Genomic DNA, 19,190 nt, shown 5'->3' with positions numbered 1-19,190 from the left:
GAGAGATGGGGTGCTCAACCGTTGGATTTGTTTTAATGAGCTTGTGTGGCTGAGATTGATTCAAACTTTTTAACCCGTTTCCTTTCTAATAACCCGCTTGAAACCCATGCACGCTGGGAAACCAAAAGGCCCTACGCAAGCGTGCTTGGAGTAGAAACCAAGCTGAAGAGAAAAATCAAGAGACACGAAGCAAGAGAATCAAACATCCAAGTTGAAGCGGAGAATCCGCCATCGCGAGATTTTTGTGCGAAATAGGTATGGGTATTCCTAGGTGTGGTTGTTTCAAAATTTGAGCCATGGGTTATTGATTTGGGGGTTCTATGATAAGTTTTGATTTGAGTTCTAATGGGTAATTCTTAATATGGGTTGTGATGGGTAATTCTTTATTTCGGTTATAATGATGAATTCTGGATATAGGTTCTAATGGGTAGTTCTTGATTTGGGTTCTATTGATGAATTCTTGATATAAGTTCTAATGGGCAATTTTTAATTTGTGTTCTAGTGGTAAATTCTTGATTTGGGTTCTAATGATGAATTCTTGATATTAGTTCTAATGGGCAATTCTTGATTTGATCAAAATCTGATCCTACACTTTTATGCACTCCACAGAGTTTGTTTATTCTAATTCTCTAACAAGCTATGCACATATAGAGATACTATACACTCATTTAATCAATAGAAACAGATGAAATATTCCTATAATTATAATGCTCTTAGGAGCATGGACGAATCAAATTCTGGTTTTTTTTTTCCTTGAAATCAATTAAGAGCAGAGACTTTTTTTTTTTTGGTGAAATAAGGGAAACCCCCAGAAAACAACTAAGCCCCGCACATGAGTCGAGGCCTAGCAAGACCAAGTAAGTCATCCATCAACAGATAGCTAACCCAGACAGGAGCCTCATCAAAGAAGCAAATTCCCAAATCCAGATTATAACTCCAGTTTGCCAAACAATCGGCAACACAATTCTTTTCCCTGTAAATGTGGACAAGGTGACAAGTTCCAATTTGTCGCATGAGATCACAACAACTATGCACCAAAGCAGCAAGAGGATGGCATTGCAATGAATTGATTTGTTGAACAAGTGAGACAGCAACAGCAGCATCCATTTCAATAGCAAGGTTAGTGACACCTTTTTCAACAGCAAGTTTTAGCCCAAAATATAGGCCCCAAACCTCAGCCTCCAAGATATGACCTTGGCCCAAATTCACAGCAAACCCGGCAATCCAGTCACCTGAGGAGTCACGGATAACACCTCCTGCTCCAATAATATTAGTGGCAGCCCTTCTAGAACCATCCACATTCAGCTTAAGTTGACCAATTGTAGGAGGTTCCCAAGCCAAAAAGACAAGTACTCTATCAGGTTTCTTGCCAGAGCCAATAGCGGCTTTAACCCACTCAACAACCGCAGTAAAGATGGTTTTCCTAGGATTAAAAGGAAAATCCACTGCAATGTTAAAAATCTGCTTGTTACGCCAATTCCAGATATACCAACAAGTAATGGCAAAAACAATATTCCAACCAATACCATCAGGTCCATTAACCTTAGAGAGCAAGTTGCCTAGGAACCAAGGTTTTAGCTCAGATAGGAAGAAGTGAGGAGAGGAATGTAAATTAACAACAGAATTCCATACCATCTTAGCCCTGGGACAGTCCCTAAGAATATGAATAACGGATTCAGTTTGCCAACCACACAAATGACAAGAAGGATCAGAATTTAGATTCCTCTTGGTTCTTTGCTCATTGGACAAGATTTTACCTTGATAAGCCAACCAAATGAATATGTGAATTTTGGGAGGGATTTTCATTCTCCACAAGTCATTCCAAAAGGGATCAACATCTCCCAATTCTCTAAAAAAAATAGAGTATGCAGATTTAACAGAGAATAAGCCATTTGAAGACATACCCCAGATTTGAGCATCATGTACAGAGTTCCCAAACCCAACAGGGACAGCAGTGATCTTTTGAACCAAATCTTCAGAAAGAGCATTCCTCAGCTGGTCCACATTCCACCAACCATTCCTAAAAAAGTTGTCAACGTTGCAATTCAAATCTTGGATATTCAACACCCCATTATGTTGCATTAGAGGTGTATCAAATAGCCATTTATCTGTCCAAAATTTGGCCAAATCACCCTTTCCAACCCTCCAGATCATTCCCTTTGCCAGCAGCTCAGCTCCAAAAAGAATACTGTTCCAAGTTGAGGAGCACAAATTTCTTGTTTTCAAATTAGGATCAATAATAGAATGACCCTTGAGGTATTTCTTTTCAAAAATCTGAGCCCATAAGCCATTATCTTTGTTGTGCATCCTCCAACCGATTTTAGCCAACAAAGCTTGATTCATGTCCCTAGCCTTCTTGAAACCCAAACCACCTTTGTTTTTAGGTCTACACAGTAGATTCCATTGGCAGAGGTGGACTTTCATCTTCCTATCACTTCCTCCCCAGAAGAAGTTCCTATTTAACCTGTCCAAATCTTCACAAATACTAACAGGCAATTTTGTGGTCTGCATAGAATATATGGGAATAGCAGATGTGACAGCATGGATTAGAGTGGCCCTCCCAGCTGAAGAAAGCAACTTACTTTTCCAATTGGCAAGCCTGCAATGAACCTTACTAAGCAAACTGCTGTAAGTGGATCGAGTTACCCTAGAGTGCAAGATGGGCATCCCCAAGTATTTTCCTAGGTTGTCTGTTGAAGGGGAGCCACAAATGAAGTCAACAACCAAAAAGAAAAGCAATGAGTTTTCCCTTGTGAAGGTTGTGAAGTTTCTCGGAGTTGGATTTTGAATGAGTAGCCGATGGGTTCGCATACTTGAAAGTATAATTATAGCCGTTGAGGAATGAGTTTAAAAAGGATGTGGAGTCTGGATGCAGAATTGTTAATGCTTCTCAAGGAAAATACATGAAGAAATATCTAAGGATTGAAATCTAACAGTTCACGTAGAAACACACACGGTGGAGGTTTTTTTTTGTTTTTTTTGTTTTTTGTTTTCCATGTGAATCAACCATGGAGCCGGCACTGGGCGGGTTGATCCAGTTTGAGACTAGGGCTAGCTAAATGCACTGAAAACCCGGCCGAACCAAACGATTTGGTCTTTAGATTTTTTTATTATTTATTAAAAAACCAAATCAAACCGGTTTAGTTTGATTTAGAGCTGGTTTAATTTTATAGATTCAATTGCAACCAAACCAAACCACTCATAGCCTCTCGAGTTCATCTCTCTCCCAAACTTCTACCTCATCTCTCTCTCTCTCTCTCTCTCTCTCTCTCTCTCATCATCGTCAATGAATTAGTGGATCAATTCAAAGCTCTGCTCGTCATCAGAGCCTTGCCTTGCCACTTCTCTTCTCCTAATTGGATGTCATTGAAACGAACCAACCCAACCCAATCCAATCCAATCCATCATAGTTGGTGAACTGACCTTGTGAGTTAGAACCTTAGTTGGTTTTGGTTTCAATTTGGAATTTTGCGCAATCGATTTGGACGGTTCAGTAGTCAATTGGGCGCACAACCAAACTAACCCAAATCACGCACACCCCTAATGGAGACTAAACCCTAATCCCATCTGAATTTAGGTTGGCTTTGTTGGTCTAGTAAGTTCAGTAGGTTGGGGTTGAGAACCAAGTTTGCTTCGTGGATCTTGTTTTTTTAAATACTTTCCTTTTTAGTTTTTTTATAGACTCTATAAGTTTAATTTTTGTATATGGCATGTAAACTTACTTGGAATGAGAGAAGCTATGAATCAGGAAAGTCAAAAATAAGGAAGAGAATGAATGAGTATGAGATTAACTACTCCCCTCTAAATAAAATAATTATTGGCTTTAGAATCTGGTTAACACTTATATAATGTTCAGTAATAATCATCTCCTGTTAAAGGTGATTCTACTTGTCACATAATGTTTAAAATAGCATTCTGGATCACACAACTCCATTTCCTGCCGAATACATCCAAGCAAACAGAGACCAAATATTATGCACATGCAAAAAAAAACAAACAAACATATATCTAAGTCAGATCAATATATGCATTCACCTAGTGAGGATCATATGGCTGCTGTGATGCGTATTCTGAGTTACTTAAAGTCTACTCCTGGTAGAGCTTTATTATTTAAAAAATAGTAAATTGAGCTTAAACCCATAAAATTCATTTTAAATCACCTACAACCCTTTCTTTTAGTTTTCTATTTAAAATACCCAAAATTTTCAAATAATACCCGATGACTAGGATCCAACTAAGCAAGTTACCTAATATAACTTAAAATCTGATTTATTGTATTTTTTGGATTCCAAAACTATCCCTATTTATGACTTAATGTGTTATGGGGGATGTAACTAATGACACACGTTGAATTTGGAAAGATTACCAAATGGTTGTAATGGATGTAGGAATTAATTTAGAAACTTATTTGAAATTAAATATTAAATTCAACATTAACGTATTAGTAATCTATTTTTGAATTAATGTTGTTTTTTATGAATTACTACTAGTGATCTATTTAACTTATTAGTAATTTACATTCAATATTAAATTTAGGAATTAATGTTGTTTTCCTTTTATGAATTATACGATTAGTAATCTATTTTATTTTATGAATAATAGTGTAAATTTTAATTATGTTGAAAAATAATTTGATAATCTATTTATTATTTGTTTTGTGAAAAATATTTTTTTTAAATGAACCTATTTTTTCTCTAAATATTGTACCTATTTTTTTCTCTAATAATGTACCTAGTATAATGAACCTATTTTTTTCTCTAAATTTTGTATCTATTTTTTTTCTCTAAATAATGTACATATTTTTTTTTTCTCTAATAATGTATACCTAGTAAAACAATTTACCTAATATAATGAACTTATTTTTTTCTTCTAAATAAGGTACCTATTTTTAATTTATAAAAAATGTGCATAAATTTCAATTATACAATGCACCTATTTTCTATAAATTATTGTGTACCTATTTTTAATTTTTGAAAAATGTACTGAAATTTCAATTACAAAGTAACTGACCTCTTTTTTTTTTTTTTTTGGTAAATAATATACCTATATATATATATATATTTTCATATGTACATTATTGGATATGTAATTTACATATATATATTTTTGGTTTGTAATTTTAGGGGGTAATATGTTAGAGGGTATAGCAACCAAAAGAAATGGGATGATTGATATGCTATTAATAGGGAGTTTTAATTACAATTATGGCAGGTAATGAAATGCATGGAATAAATTATAAATTAAATATGAAGTTTGATGGCAATGATGTAAAAACACAGGAATACTATGACCTCTTATATCCTACTGGTTATTTAAGTTTGAAATTGGGTTTTACACATAGATTTATAGGATGATGGGTATATGTCTAGGAAATAGAAATTGTAGGGACCTATATTGGACAAGCCCTGGTCACTTGAATCTAAAAGTTTACAATAATGCATATTATGCAGGAAAATGTTACAGATGGATGTTCTACATAAGGTTACTTCACCTTTGTTGGCGGTAACCTGGTTACATGGCATAGCAAGAAACAAAATATTGTATCACAGTCTTCTACAGAGTCTAAGTTAGAGGGATTGCCCAAGGGGTTTGTGAAATACTATAGTTGAGGTGGTTGCTTACTGAAATTGGGTTTAGGCCGACCACTGCTACAAAGCTCCACTATGATAGTCAGTCTGCATTTGAAATTGCTAATAATCTGGTGAAACATGATCAAACTAGGCATGTAGAAGTTGATTGACATTTCATTAAGGAGAAGATAAAGCACAAGTTAATTACAATACCTTTTGGGCCTTGATCGGCATTTCATTAGGATAGCTTAGGTCAACACTCCTCCTCAAGTTGGTGCATATACGTCACCACAACTTGGTAAGTGAGTCATAAAACACTCGTCCACAGATAGCTTTTGTTAAGACATCCACTAATTGATCTTCTGATTTTACAAACAAAGGGTTACAGATGATATTGTTCTAAATTTTTTCTTTGATGAAATGTCTATCCACCTCAACACGTTTAGTTCGATCATGTTGAACTAGATTATGAGCACTATCGATAGCTGACTTGTTATCAGAATGTAACTCCATTGGCTTCTCTTGTTTTGGATGCTGAGATTATTTCTTTTCTATTCATATGCTCCGAGTATCAGCTAGCAGATGTTCTTATGAAACCTGTGTCTACTACTATCTTCAACAACTCACTTGACAAGTTGGGCATGCGTGACATCTTTGCTCCAATTTGAGAGGGAGTGTTGGCGAGATCCTAATTCTATTAGGAGATTTATTTCCTATTCTATTAGGATTTTATTTCTCTCTTTTGTACAAATCTTGTGTAATTAGGAGTTTATTTGTTTCCTTGTATAACCCTACTAGGGTTTACACACTTGTATTATAAATACCTCTTTTTGGAGAATAAAAATATATCATAAAATATTCTACCCCATATTGTTTGACTTGCATGTATTACACACTTGATTTCTGAACTTGCATGTCGATTTTCAAGCAAATAACCTCATAATTTAGTCCGGTAATTCTACTCTCTTTCAACCTCTCGTTGATAAGAATGGTGGCTTGAGTTCATCCGAATTCAAATCGAAGAGAGAGAGGGGGAAGAGACAAAAAGGGAAGAGGCACAGAAAGAGGAGAGACAAAGAGCTCTCTCTCTGGTGGTATTTCTTTAAGGGGTTTGGATGGGTTGAGAAGATGTAGAGAAAGGGAGAGAGCTCGTACGATTGCAGAGAGAAGGGAAGAGAGAGAGAGAGAGAGTTGGATTGGGGTGAAGTGGAAATTGGACGCACGCATGCATCACGTGCATATTAATTAATGAAATTAACAAATCGAACTTGATTTGCTGACGACCTAAAGTATAATGACCAAAATCGGAAAATTAAAAGTTTGGTGACCAAAATTAAATTCAACCCTAATCCGAGTGATCAAAAATGTAATTACCGCCAAAAAGAGACTTCTAGCAAGACAATATTCCCTAAAAGTTCTAGCAAGAATATGTTGGTGTAGCATTTAGCTGCTTAGTATGTCTATTAGTTTGGGATTACTGTCACTTTAAAAAAAAGTTGCTTCTGCTGTGCTTTGAAAATAATTAGCTGTAAAGTAAAGCAACTCCATGTTTTGGTAAACAATATTTTTAAAGTGCTGTTAGTACAAAAAGTAGTGTAAAAAACGTTTGGTAAATTTTAATATAAATTTGTTGTAACTGTGAATAATGACTAAAATAGACATGATGTTAAAAGTGTTATGTACTAATCATGTGGTGGTAGTTGTAGTGATGGAGTGGAGGTGGTGGTGGTGGTGGTGTTGGTTGTGGAGGTGGTGGTGGATTTGGAGGTTTTGGAGGAGGTGGTGGTTGCGGTGGTGGTGGTGGTGGTGGTGGAGGTGGAGGTGGAGGTGAAGGAGGAGGTGGTGGAGGAGGTGGTGGTTGTGGTAGTGGTGGCGGAGGATGTGGTGGTGGTGGTGGTGGTGGTGGCGGTGGTTGTGGAGGTAGTGAATGTGCTGGTGCAAGTGGTGGAGTTGGATGTGGAAGTGGAGATGGAGTCATTTTTTAAAAATGAATGATGGTATTTTGGGAATTAAAAAAATTCATTAAATGTTCATCTCTGTTTCTTTTGAAAAGCAACCCAGAACCTACTTTTAAAAGCTACTGTCAAAAGGCCATTGCTTTTAAAATAATCGGGATATTTTCTTTTTACCAAACACCTTAAACTGCTTAACTTTAAAGTAAAGCAGGTTTTTGGCCAAAAAAAGTAATCCCAAACAAGGCCTTAATAGATCCAAATCAAAGAGTAAAATGATTAAAATCCTTTGAAGTTGCAACAAATGCTTACTGGAAGATTTTTTTTTTTTCGTTTCTTTATGTTTTCACAACTGCTTTTCATTGGGATTCAGGATTCTGGAGATTGAATTTTGTTGTAAGAAAACTGAAGAAAAGAAAAGATTGATTTTTCGTTCCAAACAAGTTTCTTCGTAGTGAACTAGAAGATGAAGTTTATTTGAGTGTACAAAAAAGGTTGGCCTACACAGGTGCTTTTCATATGAATGTTGTCAATAGATGCAACATTTGAAGGGTTGTCCAAGAAGAGCTATATATATGCGTAAAAATAGTTATAGTTCCATGGTTGAAGAAAACAGAGCTTGGTTTTCTCTGAATTTTATCCTTTCATTCAAGACCTACCTACCGTGAATTCAGAACAGACTGAGATACATTAATTAAATTAAACTATTTACATGTTTTTCCACAACACTTCCCGAACCACCTAAGATTATTTTACAATGAGATCAACGATTCTGTTCGGAAGTTCCATTTAAAAAATTTACATGATAAAACTTGAAAAGTGATAAAACACATTTGTCACCTGACTTGGGGTGAGTGTGGTTCTTGTCCTGCATAAAGACTAGGATGGTTAGTCTGATGAGGAACGATACATCTCATCAGCATAAGCGGAGGGTACATAAACTGCATTGAAAAGTGAACTATGGCTCCGGCCGTAAAACAAGTATACCACTGCTCCTATGGCAAACCATATAGAGACGCGGATCCATGTGGCAGCTCTGTGAGTTAAATATGAAACAAATAACCAGTCGTGAATATAACATACTTGGAAAGTTATAGATAAATATATTCAGATTTTGTGTTTGCATGTGAATTTGATTATTTGTGCGTGTTTAGAGGGGAAGGGAGAACTCACCCAAGATCAATTAGCAAGTAGGTATTTATGAGAATACAAGCAGCAGGTAAGAATGGAACAAATGGACAAGTGAAACCTGGAGAGGGGGAAAAAGACGTTTGTTATGTCAGCAGTTATTGAGATATATCTATGGCTTTCGCCTGCATGTACAACCACACCAGACTTCTGAATTCATCAACTGCACTTTACCCCTCCCAACTGATTCTAAAGATTGGGTTTAACTTTTGAAGGTTGCAATGTAGTAACATAAAGAATACGGATTACTAAACTACATTGAGTTTACTAAATAGTTTGCTTAAATTCCGAGGATGAAGTCCATTCTCAGCACTAGCAGAAAACTTAGAGACCAAAATTTTTAGTGTATGGACCCATCAACACTGACTAATGATAGAAATTAAATGTACCTCCAGTGTGTCCAAAGCTGTGCCTTCCATCATCTTGATCTATACAGGTCAGCACAATTAAGCAGCACAGCAGGAGAGCTCCACATACTCCACACACAGTGAAGCGAAGAATGCTACAATCAATAAGTTGGGACAAAGTTATTATGCATTAAAATAAATCCGATGAAATTGTAAGATATGCATGCGCGAATCTCTGATCTCATCCCTATTCACATATGATTTACAGAGAAAAAACTGCATATGTTTATTATGGAATACACCTAAAGCATAAAGAGCCCAGATATTTAATAGAATGCTGGTCAAATCTAATGTTAGAGTTTTTCAAAATAGATTTCCTCTTGTTGGATTCTGGATTTGTGAAATTCAGGCTTGTTTTCTCTATACTAGCATTTCAGCTAAGCCCAGTGTAATGTTGTCTTATAAACTATATGTGTGTGCTAAGAAGCATATCAGCTGCATGGACAAATGCCAGATAAGCAAATTTTCATGGATTGAATCAAACTATGAAGGAAATGGAGATTCCAGGTGATATTTGACATTTGGACTAATCTTCTCTTTTACCACGTAGGTTACAATATGCACGTAACATGCCTAGGATTATCAAACATTAAACATTGTACAATTAACAAAAAAAAAAAATAATGATGAAAAGGAATCACCATAAAGTTTGATGGGAATGTGCATCCAATACAGTACACTTTTGATGAGTACATTGGTACAACCTCACACAGATATAACTTGGCACAACCCCATCCTGGAACTTGCAAACTAACAAACCAATGGGGATGGGGACGAGAGTTTTTGAGCCAGGATCTACGGAAACCAGTGATCCAATATGATTTTATATCACCCCAAATCCAAAAATCTTAAGTTGTTGGGGAATAGGCCAACAATATAGATCAAGCTAACCAAATTTCTTGTCAAAAAAACCAAAAAACCTATCTAGAGTCAAAATTCTGGTCAAATACAAAAAAGGCGATTAATCAAAATTCAACATGCTTAAAATGTACTTTGAAAAAATGACAAACCTGGAAAGGCCTTGAGCTGAAGCTGCAAATGCAAAGATAAAGACCCCTATACAGAGAAAAGTTATGGTCCATGCAGCAATTTTCCGTCTTGTTTGTTCATTTTGATTCTCTGTATGATTATTATGAGTCAAAAAGAGGAACATCATGGTCCTAACATGTTGTAGATAAAAAATTAAGAAAACATTTGCACTTTTAAAAGCAGAAAGAATCATGAATGGACTATCATGAAAATATTCAACTTTATCTCAAAATGAAAACAAGCCTAAGGTACATCCTAGGTAGAAATTTCAACCACACACTAGGTACAATATTATGAAAAGAAAAACCAAAGATCATAATAGCCAAACCTGTGTCCCTCCCCCCAACCAAACAGAAAAGTTCTAATTTGGAATTTGAGTTCGAAGTATAATCATCTATTATATATATATATATATATATATATATATATATATATGTATTATTGTTTAATGTTTCATCTTGCAAGGGAAAGTCAAGACATAATGAGTACAGAAATGGTGAAGAAGAATGCTATTAAAATTTTAATGAGACTATACATCAGCTTAAATGTGATAATGTGGCAGAAAAAGAAATTTTATTTTGAAGATCACAATAAGTTGAAAAACACGGATCCTACACCAATTGTCTAGGATAAAAACTTAGCCAATTTAAATTGAAGCCATCTTCATTTTACATGGAATGAGATCCTAGTGGCTAGTGCAAATGAGACTATCCTAACTTTAAGAGAATATGACCAATTTGGTCCCTTAGTTTGGGTGTTTTTAGGTTTCTGTAGTTTCAATTCTTTTTCAATCAGGTTGTCATAGGCTTCGTTTACATTCAAGGGCAAATTAAAGAATCTGTCAATTAGATAGACAGAAATGTAGTGCGCCTCAGGTGCACGTGGGAGGTTAGGGCAGGGACCGGAATGAAAATGAACTAACTCTATTGATATGATAAAAATAAAAAGGCTTATTATCACAAAACATCCCTGACGTTTGCGAAATTATCACATTGCATCCCTAATGTTTTTTTGTATCATTAATGGTCCCTAACGTTAATACATGTACTCTTAAATAGTCCCTCTGTCAAAAAAACCGTTAAATTCAAGGGTATAATCGTCAAATCAATCCAAAACTATATAATAAAAAATTTCTTCCCTTCTCTCTTCTTTTCTTTCTTCTTTCTTCTTTCTCTCCGCCTGGCCCTGCTCACTCTTCTTCTTTCTTTCTTTTTTCCTTCCCTTCTCTCTCTCTCTCTCTCTCTCTCTCTCTCTCTTTTTGTCTCCTCTAGCCACCCAAACCACCACCCCGACCACCAAAGCCACCACTCTATCTGCAACTCTCTCCCTGCCCCCTCCCACAGCCCACCAACCCATCCACTCTAGCCACCCAAACCACCACCTCGACCTCCATAACCACCCCCTCTATGTACTTTCTCTGCAACTCTCTCCCTGCCCCATTCCATAGCCCACCAACCCAGCACTCTAGCCACCCAAATCACCACCCCGAGAGAAGGAAAGAGGAAGAAAAAAGAGAAAGAAAAAAAAAAAAAAAAAGAATGAAGGAAAGAAGAAAAATGAGGAACAAAGAAGGAAAGAAGAAAAAAAAAAGGGAGAGAAAAGAAGAAACAACGAAGGAAAAGAAGAAGAAAAGAGGAGGAAAGAGAGGAGAAAAAAAAAAAGAGAAACAGAGAGAGAGAAGGGAAGAAAAAAAAAAAGAGAAAGAAGGAAAGAAGAAAAATGAGGAACAAAGAAGGAAAGAAGAAAAAAAAAAGGGAGAGAAAAGAAGAAACAGCGAAGGAAAAGAAGAAGAAAAGAGGAGGAAAGAGAGGAGAAAAAAAAAGAGAAACAGAGAGAGAGAAGGGAAGAAGAAAAAAAAAGAGAAAGAAGGAAAGAAGAAAAATGAGGAACAAAGAAGAAAAAAAAAAGGGAGAAAAAAGAAGAAACAGCGAAGGAAAAGAAGAAGAAAAGAGGAGGAAAGAGAGGAGAAAAAAAAAGAGAAACAGAGAGAGAGAAGGGAAGAATTTTTTTTTTTATAATTTTGGATTGATTTGACGATTGTACCCCTAGATTTAACGGTTCTTTTGACAGAAGGACTATTTAAGAGTACATGTATTAACGTTAGGGACCATTAATGATACAAAAAAACATTAGGGATGCAATGTGATAATTTCGCAAACGTCAGGGACGTTTTATGATAATAAGCCAAATAAAAATAAAAAATCATCTAACTAATTCACGGATTCTTAACTTTTCCTTGATTGTAAAAGAAAATTAACTAGAAGAACCTGATTGAAATAATTAAAACTACACAGATCTAATTGAAAAAGCACCCGAACTACAGTGATCAGTCATTTTCCTTATTCTTAGTCCCCCATGTTCAGTGAGGGTCTCTGCCCACTCCAAAACAAAAGCATCATGATTTCAGTACATTTCAAGTCAAATATTTGTTTTCCCATACTTCAAATCAATTAAGACACTATTACCTCGTGGTATGCTTTTCTGAATCAGAGGATAGCCAAGTGATGCCTCCCCAATTTCTTGTAAATACCGACTATTATTCTCAGATGAACCAGAAGGATTTTGAAGGATTTTGCTGTCAGTTTCCTGAATATTAGGACCAAACCGCAATGATTCTGACTTAATAGACTCTTGAAGTGATGATGAAAGTGGCACCTCATCTGGTGGAACATATCTGAGTATCAAAACTGAAACTGCAGCAGTTGTAAATGCAAATAGTGTACCAACACTAACCTGTATCCACAAAATATATACATAAATGTAAGAGTGAAAACAAGAAAACGATAAAGATTCATCTCTCTATACTCAATATCTTTAAATTCATTATTTATATAGACGATGTGATCATCCTTAAAATCTCCAGTCCAAAACTTTGGTTAACTTACCATCCCCGCCAATTGTGAAACATCCATAAAGAATGCCAGAACTGCTGCAAAGATACCAGTTGTAACCGTGCTCTTCACAGGAACTTGGGTGTTTTTATTGATGTCTGAAAAAAATGATGGCAACAATCCATCTCTAGCCATTGCCATCAGTATCCGTGGCTGGAAAATCAAACACATGAGAGATTTCCAATTATTAGGTGGAACAGATCTCTGATTTGCGATAATAAGTGCCTCCAAATAAATGGAAACTAAGGTAATCATTAAGAAGCATAGCAGATATAAAGACCTATTGATGATACACCACCATTAAGGTTTTGGTGGCACAAACTTATAGTAGGCCATCTAACAGATCCATTGTCTTCCCCAAAATACCTTTTCTACTAAAGATAGATTAGTCTATCATATGCTGCTGAATAGTTAAAAACAAACGACAGTTTTTAGATTATTTTTGCAATGGATTTGTTTTTGATGTTTTGTTATCTTTAGAATCCGGTTAATACTTATATAATGTTCAGCAATAATCATCTACTGTTAAAGGTAATTCTACTTGTCACATAATGTTTAAAATAGCATTCTGGATCACACAACTCCATTTCCTGCCGAATACATCCAAGCAAACAGAGACCAAATATTATGCACATGAAAAAAAAAAACATATATCCACGTCAGATCAATATATTGAAGTTTTAGGGTGTGGAGATATTGATATTAATATGGGAGATTACAATATTGTATGTAAAAAATTTGTCAATGCAACTTACTATAATGAATGCTTGGCATAGTAATTTTGCAGGTACATAGGAAGTATAACGCGTTGTCACTTTGACGCATAAAATATTAAACCCAGTTGATATGTTGTAACAGCAACTAGCAAAAGATTAATTAAATACTATCAATTTTCTTGGTAAAATTAGTGCACACGCATTCACACTAGGGCTGATGTCTCACTCTATCTAGTTCTATCATCTCTTATCTTATAACATGATTTGACTATATGATAACAGGAATACTTAATCTGAAGGCTGAATGTACCAGTATATAATAAAAACTAAGGCACAGCATTTGTGTGGGTGCAAATCAGACTCAGAATCTATTAGTAAGGACAAAGCCATGGAATGAGCCGATTCGTGAAAGAAATTCTATCAGTGCTACCTCCTAAATTTTGACTGGTAACCTTAAGATTTTTTAGACATAAAAAGAGAGTCTTGTAGTCCTTTCTCAGTATGGGAATGCAATGCAAACAAAACAGCAAACTCTTCAGGCATTGACACAAAAGCTTCAAGAAGAATTCTTTAAAACTGTCAGGAAAGTCCAAAAGAATCGACCAATATGTAATTGAATAAGCAGGAGTAAATGGAAAAACTCCATAAAACTCCAGTCTGCATTAGTAAAACTCCACAGGAAAGAGGCTCATAACTATGCTAAATAATAAAATAATAAAGGTACTACCAACACACCTGGGCAAGAAGTGAACCCAACAAACTTGCAAAGAGAGCAGTAACTGCTCCAGTTGTTATAATATACCTGCAATATATGCATATGAATCTTAAAAAAATTTGTTTTAAATGGAAGGCATATCACGATCCTGGAGAACAGAGTAACAACAGAACCAGGAAGCAAATATGCTTACACTGCCCATTGTAGCCCATAGCTTGCAAATACTGATGAGATGGGAGTGTCTGGATCTAAGGCATAGTACGGTACTAAGCCCGTAATAACAAAAGATACAAACATATACAAGATGCAACATATAAACAATGCTATTCCAATACCGAGGGGCAAATCTCGTTGAGGATTCTTCACCTGTCATAAATAATATGTTCTTAAATTCTTGAACAGGAGCCCAACAATAACATTTTTATAAAATTTGATTTGACCATTAAATCACGCATCATGATAATCTGCTACACAAAATTCTTACCTCCTCAACTGTGCTGGTAACTGAATCAAAACCAATATATGAAAAGAAGACCACAGCAGACCCAGCAAACATCCCATTTATTCCAAAGGGAAAGTACCTAAAAAATTAAAGCGCAATGTGAGGTAGACCAGTAGTCTAGTGAGATTATTATATAACAAATTTTGACAACAAGACCCCCATTACCCGCTGGGAAGTTCATATCCAACCCATCCAGTTTTGAAACCCAAATATCCACCGGCTATCATGATGAAAAGCATGACAGACACGTTTACTGACGTAACAATCATTTGTACCAATGAACTCTGAGAAATTGAGTTCTTTGCTTTAGTAAGAAATGCAACAAAGAAAAAGAAAACTTTAATAGATGAAAAAGATTGAATGATTGTTTAGGAAAAAGAATACCTCCTTTATCCCTGTGCACAAGAGAAAAGTGACGATAAGAACTAATACCGCTGCACATGGATCAACCACAATACCAAACACAGGGATGGTATGAGGGGCCAAGATTGCAGGCAACTTATCCACACCTCCAAAAAACAAGGCCTGAATAAAGAAACAGAAGAACCATATAATATCTATTAACACTGAGGATCTCCCCCATTGTTTTCTATAAAAACTACTAAATTTGAAGCGACAAATTACTTGAAAAATAATCAATGACAACTTGTAAGAATGACGATGCATTAAAACAGATGGAGGCTTCTCTGCTGCTAACATCATATATCTTTTAGAATGGTTTTTTTTTTAAGTTGTACTAACACTCTAACTCATCAATGGAAAGATATGGTTATTTCACTCTAACCCAATCAGAGATATTGTAACTCATAGAAAAAGTTCATTTCTGTTCCAATTGTTCTATTAAAAAAAAGTCAGTTTGAGTGAGAAGTGTTTTCTTGATGGAAAGCATCTGGAGAAGTCTTATAGACCTTGGAAGGCTGAGGGATGACATCTTTTTCAACACAACAAGAACTGATTATAACAAAAAGGAGGAAGGTTTGAGCAGCACAGGGCTCATACAATAACTTAAGTATTTTAGGCGTTCCACAGTTATGTGCCAAGATATATTGTCAGAAAGAAGGCTTGTTTTACAAGTATTGCAAAGCGAAAAGCAAAACTGGTCAAATGATACTCACAACTGATCCTCACAGGTACACATTATTTATTATTATTCTTTTCAATGCATTCTACACGTACATATTTTTTAATGTATTATAACATTCTAACATTCTAACACAACAATACACACACACACACACACACACACGCACACATAGATATGTATATATATACCAGATATGCAAAATAAGCACAATTGCATATGATGATGACAAGCGAAGACACAAAAATACACTACCATATTTGGGGTTATGCCACGAGCAACAGCTGCACCACCAATAGTATATTCTAGAATCAGAGCCCAACCTACCAACCAAGCAACACTAAGGCAACCACCAAGATGTTATTGTATTAGTCACTAAGAGAAGGTTTCATAAACATAAATAAAAAGAAAAATTGTCATGAATTACAAAAATTAAGAACTTAGCAATATGCTGGATAGTTTAATCATTTTCTCAAAAATTACAAAAATTTATTCTAATAAAGAAATTTCCTTTTTACTTAAGTCAGAAAATTTCGAACCAGTATGCCTTGAACAGATCTACTAACAAGTTATTTTACGATTTGCCTACATCAAAAAGTGGATTCATCGAACAAATTAATGTGCACTGAGGTTGAGACTTCTGTTGACATTCAAATGATTAAAAAGATTCTATAATACCCTTCTCCAACGCATATGTAGGAATAATGATAGGCACTTCCAGCAGATGGGCAACGACATGCAAGCTCCGCATAACAAAATGCTGAGAGTGCAGCAGCTATCCCAGCAATTAAAAATGAAATAGTAAGTGCAGGTCCTGCATGCTCTCTAGCAACTGTGCCAACAAGAACATATACTCCGGCACCTATAGTAGCTCCAACTCCTGATTGAAAGGAAGTTTTAAAAGAATGATCTCTATGTTTGAATGATCTCTATGATTGTAGGGAAATGAAAACCACACAGAAAAATAGAAGGGCATAGGTTTTAGGCATAAGTTGGAAAAAATTTCAGATCAATGAAATAATGAAAATCAGAGAAATAATATATATATCTCACTTAAACATCAAAGAGCATCGTATTCTGGTTTCTAGTGAAAAATATGTTAACGTACTAAGATAGGTTTTATCTAAAGGCCTAAGGCCCTGTTTGGTATGGACTATGCTTAGGGACTGTCCTGGATTGGATTGGCTTGGCTTGGTCTAAGCTGGATAAGATTTGTCCTGTGTTTGGTGTAATGTCGGACTAAGAAGCTGGATAACGAAAATAGTACTATCCTGTGTTTGGTGTATGCTTGGACTGGGACTAAATTTTTAAAATTTTCTTTGAAGTGTATAATATTTTAATTATGAACTATTTTTACTATAATTCCAAGGCCAAAAATTAGTATTAAATTTTCCAAAACTTTGGGAACATGCCTATATTTTGAGAACATTTCCCAAATGTGAAAGCCCAACTTCCCTAACACAAATTGCCAAATCGTCACTAGGTAATTGCAAACACAACATGCAATTGCCATCACAGTTTACAAAAACCAACTATCTGTTTGTCAATTGCCAAACCACTAGCTGCATGACCTCTACCCTTGGATTTATGCTTCCTTTCTTCCTTCAAAGATGGTGAGACAAGCTCCAAACCATCCCAACATCATAGCAAGCCAATTTCACAACATATATAACATAAAGTTTTACTTAATTCATGGTAAATATCCAACACAAAGTTCACAAAATAAGATGATCAATGGTGCATATACAACACCAAGTTCACAAAATAAGATGATCAATGGTACACATCCAACCACGTTCACAAAAATAAGATTATCCATAGTGGATTTCCAGCACCAAAATTATCAAGAACTCACAAAAAGCAAATTTCTGTCAGCCCTGCCAAAAAAACTACAGCATATAAAGAATTGATCAGATTAATATAAAATAGGAGGAAACTATTCTCGATGATAGAGAGGTTTACATGAAGGCTTTTATATAGACCTCCCTTCGATATCCTATAACCAAGTAAAAAAACAACAAACCTGGAATTAAATACTATAAATGTATGGCTTGATGAATGTTGCACGCATATTACATGGTTAATTAAAGTGTTGAGTAAGGCGCGGGTTTTTCTTTAGGACACTATACCTTGTAAAAAAAAGTAGACAAAGACACTGCAAAAATGATCCTAGTATTTCTTGATGATAAATAGTTCTAAACAACCAATGAAACAAACAATGAACCTATCATGAGGCAGAACGCTTTCGCATGGTTTTGTTTTATATTTAACACAAGAAAATTCATTTAATACAGGGAGGAATAGCCTAAGAGAAATTTTTTTCCAAGCAATTGCAAAAGACCAAATGCAGCAAACCCATTATACATTTGAAAAAGAAAGAGAAAGTGCTAATCAAACAGTGACTTCAGGAACAAAATACTTTCATTTTACAGAGAACAGCACAAGAAAACATAACTGAATTAGCCACATTAGCCCATACCATAAACTTAAATGAACTTAGAACAAGCTAATAAGAAAAACAAAGCAAAACCCATTTCAAAACAACACGTGAGAAACAAGTTAATGCATTTACCAATGGCAATGAGGTCAGTGACAGATAATTTCCTAGCCAACTGATGATGCCCCTCGCTCCTCACATGAACTGAATCAACTTGCTTCCTCTGAATCAAGCTTCTAAACCCCCAAAAACACTTCCTTCCACCACCAACATTACCAGAGCTTTGCATATCAACAAGCACACCCACAAACCAAACACACAAATAGTCTGTTTCTTCTATGTCAGAATTACTATATCATTGAAACAGAGAAAGAAAAAGGAAATCAATCTGGGTCTTTTGAATAATTTTGAGATAAGAGAGAATGATGGCTCTGGGTTTGGATTGTTGGGTCCAAGACAACGACTTTTTGTGATAGTTGATAATAGTGATTGAAAAGTAAGAATATATTACTGCAACGCAGAGTTGTAAAGTGATTTCTTTGGTGAATGCTTCTATTAGCTTTTGGTAGGAATAGGAAGTCCAAAACAATTGAAAGAAACAGAGAAAGAGAAAGAAAGTTATTTGCATTTTTGGAAGGGTAGCCAGAGTTCCAATCTTCAACGGACCTGGGACAAAAGCAATCTCCCAGGGAACCAGTCAAA

General features: G+C 35.5%; 1 protein-coding gene across 1 annotated transcript; it reads right to left on the bottom strand.

Moving 5' to 3' along the window:
* Positions 1 to 8,125: 8,125 nt before the first annotated feature.
* On the bottom strand, positions 8,126 to 19,190 carry LOC110757890 (cationic amino acid transporter 4, vacuolar-like). Its single transcript, XM_021959633.2, has 14 exons — positions 18,624 to 19,190; positions 16,730 to 16,931; positions 16,307 to 16,391; positions 15,355 to 15,495; positions 15,136 to 15,254; positions 14,953 to 15,049; positions 14,662 to 14,834; positions 14,489 to 14,555; positions 13,032 to 13,190; positions 12,612 to 12,879; positions 10,128 to 10,236; positions 9,100 to 9,212; positions 8,696 to 8,771; positions 8,126 to 8,558 (listed from the first exon to the last, which is right to left on the bottom strand). Exons 1-14 carry the CDS (start codon positions 18,775 to 18,777, stop codon positions 8,411 to 8,413), a joined length of 1,911 nt encoding a protein of 636 aa, XP_021815325.1. The 5' UTR covers positions 18,778 to 19,190; the 3' UTR covers positions 8,126 to 8,410.

The sequence above is a fragment of the Prunus avium genome, chromosome 7, assembly GCF_965620075.1.
Source record: "Prunus avium chromosome 7, drPruAviu1.hap1.1, whole genome shotgun sequence".
Classification (NCBI taxonomy): Eukaryota; Viridiplantae; Streptophyta; class Magnoliopsida; order Rosales; family Rosaceae; genus Prunus; species Prunus avium.
The sequence above is the reverse complement of the archived record's forward strand: the minus strand, read 5'-3'. Positions and strand labels throughout refer to the sequence as shown.